The following is a 9,379-nucleotide window of genomic DNA, read 5'->3' on the forward strand; positions in this document are numbered from 1 at the left end:
TGGTAACCGTTCGGTGCTACTTCCAGCATAACATGAAACTTGAATTGCATATATAAAATCTGATATAATAACATCTAAAGTCCATTAAACCAATTGCATATATAAAATCATATATAAAACTTGATTCAGTAATACAAAGTATAACGCTCAACTACTTTCCCCCATGGGGAATAATCCAATCGTATAGAGCATGATGCGTCCATACATGAGTGGCACAATACCGTGGGGAACATTAACATCAAGCACAAAAACTAACTTGGAAAACATCTAACTGACTCGACAGATTAAACATCACACGTGCTCGCTCGATTCTGCAACGCACGCTTGCACATACCGCATATGACAGGTGCCCGCGCGTGTAAAAGCTCGTAAAGACAATTACTCTGTAGCGGATAATTAAATTAAGTAGCAACCAGTAGGACCAGCAACGCACATGTATTCGGTGCGTGAAATCGGTGCTCCGCGCAAAAAAAGATTCAACCCCACACAAAGCGAAATAAAGCCCTAAAAGACTACTTATGTGTCTACTCATTTGCACACCACATATACAAAATGCACATCATGTATACATACAAAATGTACAAAGCATTTTACCAAATCCGATCCACCGAATTCAAATTTCTCTAGAGAGAGAGGCATACACCTGGTCGATTTTAAACCCAGATGACCAGAATTAAGGCCCAGATGGCTATCCATCGGGCAGAAGATGAGGAATGGGGGCAGCCAGGGCCAATATAAAAGGGGAAGGGGGAGAGGAGGGGGCGGCGAAGGAACAACAGGGGAGGAGAGCGGAAAGCCCACCACCTTCCTTGGATCCACAACCCACCCCCCAGCCCCCACCCAACACACGCCACTCCCCTCTCCTCCCTCCCATCGAGTATTATAGTCTTGGTCTATTCGAGTCCTACCAGTAGCAGCGAGGCGAGAGAGCGAGCGAGCGAGCGAAGCGGAGGGGGTGGTGGTAGTGGGGAGGAAGCAGCCGCAGCGGGGGAGGGAGAGATCTAGGCGGCGGAGGAGGCGCGCGCGGGCCGGCCGGCGTCCATGGGGGCTCGCTGCTCCAAGCTCTCCGCCTGCTGGTGGCCGCCGCACTTCAAATCGCCCCGCCTCGGTAAGCAAACCCGCCCCACCAACCGCTCCCCCCGCCCGCATTGGCCGCTTCCCCTCCCTCCCCGCTCGCCCTCGGATTCGGGCTGCCGTTCTCCTCCCCCCGTGCTCGCCGACGCGTTTCGTGTTTTCCGGCGGAGGGGAGGGCGGCCGCGGCCCCGCATTTGGGGGCCCTGGTCTCCTCGCTTTTTCTCCTGGCCAATTCCTCGCTGGCTGGCCTTGTTCCCTCCTGTTCGGTGGGTGGGGGGCTCGATCCGCCGCTGATCCCGACGCGCGCGCGCACGCGCTCACCTGTTTGTCTCCGTGCCCCTGCAGAGAACGGCGCCGCCGGGGAGGACGGCAGCGGCGTGCCGGTGTTCGCCGAGTACAGCCTCGACGAGCTCCGCGCCGCCACCGACGGCTTCGCCACGGACCGCATCGTCTCCGAGCACGGCGAGAAGGCGCCCAACGTCGTCTACCGCGGCACGCTCTTCAGCTCCGGCGCCACCGTCGCCATCAAGCGCTTCGGCCGCTCCGCCTGGCCCGACGCGCGCCAGTTCGTGGTTCGTGCTCCTTGCTTTGCTTTGCTGGATCATCTCGCCTTGTGTGCAGTGTTCGACTGGCCTCTGCTGCAGGGTCTGGATTGAGTTTTGCTTCCGTTTCTGTGCGCGCAGGAGGAGGCTAGGGCCGTTGGGCTGCTGCGGAGCGGTCGCCTGTCCAACCTCATCGGCTGCTGCTGCGAGGGCGGCGAGCGGCTGCTCGTTGCTGAGTTCATGCCGCATGATACCTTGGCAAAGCATCTCTTCCACTGTATGTCTGTTACTCACTTCTTTCCTTGTTCCAAGTGTGTTGGGTGCAATCACAAAACAAATGTGGTCCATGCTAGTGTTGTTTCTGGATTTGATTTACTAGTGTAGGTAATTTATGTTTTTCACACTTCTTTCCATGTTCCAAGTGTGTTGTATGCAATCACAAATGTGGTCTATGCTTGTTCAAGTGTGCTGGATGCAATCACAATGTGTTCTATGCTTACTGTTGTTTCTCTAGATTTGGTATATGGTAATGCAGGTAGCTTAAGTAGACCCTGTTGCTAATTGTTTGGGTACAGTCCTACTCTTGTTATGTTAGACTAACCGGAAATCAGCACAGGTGATTAGTTATGCCTTTATATGCAAGAGTAGTTTATAGAATGTGCAATTAATGATTCATGAATGTGATTATTGCACGATGGCATGGACTTACTTGCTACATTTGTTTTGGTTCTCACATGTTTATCCTTGGCAAAGTACCTATGATAGGACCATTTATGTTTTGGTTCACAGGCGAAATGTGTTCAGGGCATTTAATTTTGGTTCACATGTGAAATGTGTTCAGGGCATTTAGCATTAATTGTTTTCCTTAAGAACTGCTATTTTGAACACGGTATTCCATTTTGCGCTCATGGTTGTTATCCTTCTCAGGGGAGACCAAACCATTGAGCTGGGCAATGAGGGTGCGAGCTGCACTCTATGTGGCCCAAGCACTGGAATACTGCACCCTCAAAGGGAGGGCTCTCTACCATGACCTGCATGCATACAGGGTCCTCTTTGATGTGGTGAGTCAGTACTTGTTCTCCTTAGCTGCTTTGCTTCCTAGCTGGGATCATCACAGTCAAGATATCTAATATGCTTTTGGTTTCTGCTCGGTGAATTACAGGATGGCAATCCTAGGTTGTCATGTTTTGGTTTGATGAAGAACAGCAGAGATGGGAAAAGCTACAGTACTAATTTGGCTTTCACACCTCCTGAGTACCTTAAGACAGGTAAAGTGTGTCATACATACACAAGTGATTCAGTGAACATGAACGTATTTCATAAAATTTGTCATGTTTGCTTCTGATTAGAGGCTGAAATTCATCCGCTTATGCTGTGCAGGTAGAGTAATCCCTGAGAGTGTGGTCTACAGCTTCGGTACCATCTTGCTTGACCTCCTAAGTGGGAAGCACATTCCACCAAGCCATGTAAGTGGAAATCATGTTGAAATTTGTGCATTGACATTGTTGACCATCAACTTTATCCAAGTAAATGATTGACTTATCTCTGATTTGTAGGCGCTTGACCTTATCAGAGGAAGGAACATCACCGTGCTCATGGATTCTTGCTTGGATGGTCACGTCTCCAGTTCTGATGGAACAGAAATGGTGCGGTTAGCATCACGCTGCTTGCAATATGAAGCTCGCGACCGGCCAAACCTGAAAGCAGTAGTGTCTGCTCTTGCAAGCCTTCAAAAGGACGCTTCTGTAATGTTCCATCCTACTGATAATTTTCAATAGATTTATTGGTGTTCTATAATATTGAAAGGTTCCAGCAATAACACAATCCTCACCAACTAGCTGTTAAGCTGCAAATTCCAACCAGTACAATGTTATTTTGCAAGGAAATTGCTTATTGTCTTCAGTGCAACAGAACTATCATTGCTTTCTTTCTAATGTTATCTGAGAACAATCACACTGCTCTGGTCTCTGTAGTGTATAAATGGACTTACCCTGTCAAACCATATATGCAGTTTTGTTTCCATAGATTTCTTGGTGTCAATAAAGCGAAGCTAAATAAATTACTCAATTTCACACTTAAATTGACTGTTATACACAAATATCAGTGATCTTGGTTGCACATACTCATCACAATTTGCACCTGTTTGCAGAGACTGTGTTAGCAATAGTCAAAACTGCATAGGACAGATGTGTGATTATGAACATTATTAGCATGCAAAAAAAGTTGGGACTTTGTATAATTGGCACTTTATTAATTCCTTAGCACTCAACAAACTACACCTGGGCTGGTATGCTACAATAAATGGTTGCCAAGCATCATATGGGCCACTTAGAATGTCATTGACCCAGCAGGTCATATCTCTTTCCAGCCTGACATGGGCCAATGCCATATGTATCCACTGTTCAATAATTGATTTATAGCTTCTCGTATTTCTGATCTGGAAGATACTTTGCTTAGCCCGAACAGCACATACCGCCCTGTTGCTTGGGGTCCAGCCACCCTCTCCTGAACAGCAATGTTTTGTGTTACATACACTTTGTAGTAGACGGACTTATTCTGTCAAAACATATATGCAGCTTTGTTTTGCTTATAACAAATTATGTAGTTTGCCTGCTCTGAAGTATATGGACGGATTCACTCTCTCATATCACTTATGTAACTTTATTGCGTTTAGACAAAAGTTATGCACCTTTGCCTGCTTAAATAGTTCTAACTAAATCTTTGTTGCAGGCTCCTTCACATACTTTACTGGGCATCTCACAGGACGCTGTCAAGGAGAATGCAGAGCAAGTTTCATTTTCTGCTACTGAGAAAGCTTATGCGACAGCGGACCTTGAGCAGGTGCATGAGTTACTGGAAAATGAGGGATATGATGAGGATGAGACAGCAAGCTTTAAGGTAAGAGTACTTGGCAGTACATATGACTTTGCCCAGAGTGCAAAATCTAAAAATACACCAAACAAGATAGTTGGGACCATTTAGTTTTTGTCACCTTTGTTCTTTTTATGTATTGCTTTAACTGATAACAGTGAGTACATATGACTTTTGAATGTTTGGAACTTGCAGGTGTCTTTAAGCTCGTGGCCTGGCCAACCATCTGAGAGTATTCAGGTCAAGAAGAATGGAGACGATGCTTTTCAATCCAAAGATTTTACCACTGTGCTGGAGTGTTACTCAAGGGTATGTTTTTAAATTATCATGTCTTGGGAATGACTGTGGGCATGTTAAACTGAGATGTGATGATGTGCTGCATCTGCATTGTTCATTTCAAGCCTAATTCCCAATATAACAGTTCTTTTGTTGCATAACATGGAAATATGAATTGATCCAAAGCCGATTTAACACAGTAGCTTAGAGACAGTGTTAAGCGTGCGATTTACACTTTTGAGCTGTGGACATTTTGCAGTTTATCGACACCGGTGCAATGGAGTCCCCGACCATGCTAGTGCGGCGAGGCTTCGCGAACGTGGTGCTTGGCAGGATGGAGGATGCCCTGGAGGACGCAAGGAGAGCAGAGGGGATATCACCTGAGTGGCCGACGGCGCACTACCTGCAAGGGATGGCGCTCATCGGGCTCGGCATGGAGCTCGACGGCCACGAGAAGCTAAGGATAGCCGCCTCCTTGGAAGCCCAGAGAACCGGTAGGAACTAGGACTGTATAGAGCCGCTGCCTGCGATGACGCCTCCTCCTCTCTTCTGTACCTAGGTCGCCTGCGCTTTTGGGTGTCGTCGGTCCAACCAGATATGCATTGCTTCGCAACCAGTGGCAGTAGGGTTGTTTTTTGGCCTCCCCTAACTTGAATTGGAGTCTCTCCTTCAGTGGTTTTTACAGCAAACTCCTAGGCTGGCAGTTATTACTCTCTCCGATATATCCGTATAAGTAAAAAAAAATATGGGCGATAGCGTTCCGTGGATTTGAGATTGTAAATTTGACCTTATTGTAGTCTTATGTCTCTCTAAATTCATGTATATACAGAACTCCAAAGAGTACTACTGGTGTCTCCAAATTTATCTGGCGTTTCAAAACTTCGAACTGGGCTTCCAAGATAGCCGTCTCCAAATTCATCAGGCGTCTCCTCTCTGCTTGCATTACATATGATCTGCTATGCGTGTAGCTGCGCAAGTGTGTGGTCCATATTTTGGTGCTAGGATAGGGGATTGAAGATCGCATCCTGTGCTAGAACTAACTGACCTTCTCATTGTTGAAAATTCACCAAAAAAAACTGACCTTCTCATTGTTGAAAATTCAGCTAGCATATACTTCAGGTTTTTGAAGCGATTTTGAACAGGTTCGAGCAGTTGTTTTTGTGTGAATTTGAAATGGGGTTGCTTCTTCAAAAGCAGATGTGGGACACTTGTACAAATGTTACTCATTCAGTGTTTTTGAACTTATTTTGAAAAAAAAAATCACAAAAAGATTTAAACTGAAAACCATTTGTGGCCTGTACACAATGTAGTGTCTCATTCGCCTTTGTGGTCTGCACGCAAAGCTTTTGCGGAACACACACTCATTCATGTGCACACAAACCATTTGTGAACATTCAGGGTTTTTGAACTTATTTTTAAAAAATCGCAAAAAGATTTAAACTGAGAACCATTTGTGGCCTGTACACAAAGTACTATAATCATTCGCCTCTGTGGTCTGCACACAAAGCTTTTGCGGCACACACAGACACACACATGTGCACTCAGGGTTTATGAACCTTCTGATGTTTTTTTCAGCTGAGAACATGACCATTTGTGGTCTGCACACAAAGTGCGATCATCATTTGTCTTTATTGTTAAGGACATGATATATTGGAGGATTTGTTTTAATAATGACAAGCTACAACATTTTTTGGGCCTTTTTCATTGTCATTGTTGGCTTCCAGCTTCTCTTCTTGCAAAAGTTGTATCGCGATGGCCTTTGTACCAAGAATATATAAAAATTGATATGACGGTTCTGTCAGCGGCATTTTTTTTCTGTTCAATTTAGCTACTCCATCTTATCCATATTATCCGCATCTAGACATACAGTGCTAGATATATCCTTTTGAGAAAAAAGAAATCTACTTCCTTGATACATCCATTTGAGCGACAACTAATTTGGATGGGAGAGTATTCAACTGTAGCAAGTACTCATGTATGCCCAAGAATATACTACATCCATATCAAAATATAGGACTTTTTTATACAAAGGAGTATAAAAAAAGTCGTATAGTTTGATACAGGGGTACAGGTCTTTCGGTTGAGTTAGCAAAAGGAGCCAAAATAAATAAGAACCCTTGCCAGCAGACATTCAGACATAGCCACACAGGCACAATCATAACCATGAAAGGAGAAGCTTCGGCAACAAAATCTATCGAGCTGTACCAAATTATTACAGGCATGCGCCTCTGCCCATGATTCAGTGACACGGTACACCACTGGAAAGCACGACGCGCTGGGAGGTTCCCTTTTGAACAGTATATATGAATTAGTCAGTCACTCATGCTTTTACTTAGCGAAACGGCGAACATTCCAAAACAAAAACGGAGGAGAAACATGGCGACGGTATCCTGCTACAGAAAATGCGACTACTGCTTCTCAGAGCGCTCACATCGGGGTCTGCTGAGTCCCGAGCATTCCGCCGACAATGTTAGTCACCTGGAAAGAAGTATAGCCAGCATGAGGGGTTTGGCAATGTATCAAGGAATATGAAATTGCAAATGCATGGCACACCCCTGAGGTGACTAGCAGTAGTTCCACATCAAAACTATCATGGCAAAAAATGCATCTTCTCTGAGATATTTAAAGCAAGGAAATAGTGTTTTCTTGCCCAAAGCAGTAATGAGGCAGTGCTATTATTATTACTTTCTACAAAAACCACATAAGTGAACTTGCCTGCCAGTACTTTGAAACACACCGATCAATGCAACTGTTCTCTCCCATATTGAGTTCACCTTCTTTATGCCTGTTGAAACAGAACAAATCACAGGAAAAGGCCACTGTTAAATTCAACAGAGGATAAATCTTTCTTGTGGCTGTTAACCAATGGGTTACAACTAAAAGAGACGATTGATGGAAAGTTATACGCCAATTGACTATTTTAACCACCTTAGCTGAGCCATGGTGAATTTTTGCATTATCTTAGCACATGAAAAAATATAACTGCAATATTTTGGTTGCTCATTTTATTCAAGTATAAACAGAAAATCAACAAAGCAACCCAGAACTAAGTAATGATGTGTCGAAATAATGGCAAGAGATAGAAAGACCAAGTACCTTTTCTCAATGCACTTCTCAAAACAGACATGTGTAAGCCTGCATAAGAAATTTTGGCACACATCATCAACATGTGTACAATAAAAAAGGATACAGAAATAATGTGGCACAATCTAATTATCTCTGAGCAAAAAGTGTACAGAGTGGATGATACACCATGGCGTGGTTGCTAAATACTCCCTCCGTCCGAAAATACTTGTCATCAAAATGGATAAAAGGTGATGTATCTCAAACTAAAATACGTCTAAATACATCGTCTTTTATCCATTTTGATGACAAGTATTTCCGTACGGAGGGAGTATTTGTTCATCCCGATAATAATGTCAGACATTTCATAAGACACTGCCTATGCAAGCGGATTTGGAACACACAAATGAAACACAAAATTCTCTCTTGTCATCGTTAATCTAGTTCAGATTACGAAGGAATAATGAGAACAAGTGAGTGTCTACTAAAAGCAAGGTACAGGGCATCTTGGTGTTTTCAAGTAATAGCATGCTAACATCACTAACTTAGCTGATGTTATCTATTATTCTGATCAAAGTAGGTGGTATATTGGAGTACATTAACAAGCATCACACACACATTGTTTGCAGCTTCATGGAAGATCATTCTATTAGGCAGTTCGACGATGTCATTATCCTCAGCTCATCAAACAGCTCTATTCATAGATTTTGGCACATAAACAACAGGCTTATAACTGTGAAACTACATTATGCAATTAAGAGTAGAGTAACATCAGTGCACACACATTATTTGCGGGTTCAGGGAAGACCATTCTATTAAGCGGTTCAACAGTGTCATTGTTCCCGGATCAATCAAGCAGTTCTATTCAGAGTTGCCGGTGCAGAGCATGGCAACCACTTGTCATAGCTGAAGGAGAAAGAGTTCCCAAGGAAATCACTGAAGCGGTAAAAACATTAAACACCAGGCTTATAATTGTCAAATTAATTTAGGCTACTCATCCGTCTGCAACGCCACGACAAGTGCAAGCAATTACTACTTCAGACTACATAAGTAACCTCATTGCATCAACCAGTGATCTGATCTGACAAGCCCCACCCAGGTGGTGGTACAGCCTGTTAAAGCAGCTAACAGGCGAATCACTCACCGGTTGAAAAGCTCGACCCGGTACTCCATCTCCTTCTCGGCCATCCCGAACATCTGCATCGCGCAACCACCGCCGTCAATTAACCTCATCACAAACTCGAAATCGAAGAGGATGGCGCACACACACAAAAAAAACTTGAAAAATCCGGTAGCAAAGATGGGCGCGTGTACCATCTCCTTCTCCAGCTCGCTCCGCACGTCCTTGGGGCCAGCCATTGTCGCGACGCCTCAGCCTGCACAGACAGAATCGCCGAGCGCACCGATCTAAGCAAGGGAATCGTCCGGGGAAGGCACGGGGGGAGAGAGACGGGGAGCGAGATGCGTCTCTTACCGGGAAGGAAGACCGGAGGAGGCCGGAGATCTCGCGAGCTCGGCGGCGGCGGCGGCGGTGGTCGAGATGCCGCGGTCGC

At 44.9% G+C, this 9,379-nt stretch overlaps 2 protein-coding genes across 2 annotated transcripts; one reads left to right on the forward strand and one right to left on the reverse strand.

The window, feature by feature from the left end:
• Positions 1-810: 810 nt before the first annotated feature.
• Positions 811-5,585, forward strand: LOC119312582 (serine/threonine-protein kinase BSK5-like). Its single transcript, XM_037588316.1, has 10 exons — positions 811-1,108; positions 1,420-1,646; positions 1,758-1,893; positions 2,544-2,677; positions 2,779-2,884; positions 2,997-3,082; positions 3,173-3,361; positions 4,347-4,514; positions 4,683-4,796; positions 5,023-5,585. Exons 1-10 carry the CDS (start codon positions 1,042-1,044, stop codon positions 5,266-5,268), a joined length of 1,473 nt encoding a protein of 490 aa, XP_037444213.1. The 5' UTR covers positions 811-1,041; the 3' UTR covers positions 5,269-5,585.
• Positions 5,586-6,871: 1,286 nt separating this feature from the next.
• Positions 6,872-9,379, reverse strand: LOC119312583 (mitochondrial import inner membrane translocase subunit TIM10-like). The gene is made up of 6 exons (XM_037588317.1): positions 9,301-9,379; positions 9,141-9,202; positions 8,971-9,023; positions 7,860-7,898; positions 7,479-7,548; positions 6,872-7,241 (listed from the first exon to the last, which is right to left on the reverse strand). The coding sequence occupies exons 2-6, from the start codon at positions 9,183-9,185 to the stop codon at positions 7,191-7,193; spliced, it is 258 nt and encodes an 85-aa protein (XP_037444214.1). The 5' UTR covers positions 9,186-9,202; positions 9,301-9,379; the 3' UTR covers positions 6,872-7,190.

Source organism: Triticum dicoccoides, chromosome 5B, assembly GCF_002162155.2.
Source record: "Triticum dicoccoides isolate Atlit2015 ecotype Zavitan chromosome 5B, WEW_v2.0, whole genome shotgun sequence".
NCBI lineage: Eukaryota > Viridiplantae > Streptophyta > Magnoliopsida > Poales > Poaceae > Triticum > Triticum dicoccoides.

Coding starts and splice junctions, on each gene's coding strand:
- LOC119312582 (XM_037588316.1), top strand. CDS start 1,042: ATGGGGGCTCGCTGCTCCAAGCTCTCCGCCTGCTGGTGGCCGCCGCAC. Junction 1,109..1,419: donor CTTCAAATCGCCCCGCCTCG/GTAAGCAAACCC, acceptor GTGCCCCTGCAG/AGAACGGCGCCGCCGGGGAG. Junction 1,647..1,757: donor CCGACGCGCGCCAGTTCGTG/GTTCGTGCTCCT, acceptor CTGTGCGCGCAG/GAGGAGGCTAGGGCCGTTGG.
- LOC119312583 (XM_037588317.1), bottom strand. CDS start 9,185: ATGGCTGGCCCCAAGGACGTGCGGAGCGAGCTGGAGAAGGAGATG. Junction 9,024..9,140: donor GCGAGCTGGAGAAGGAGATG/GTACACGCGCCC, acceptor TGCGCGATGCAG/ATGTTCGGGATGGCCGAGAA. Junction 7,549..7,859: donor GAGAAGTGCATTGAGAAAAG/GTACTTGGTCTT, acceptor CTGTTTCAACAG/GCATAAAGAAGGTGAACTCA.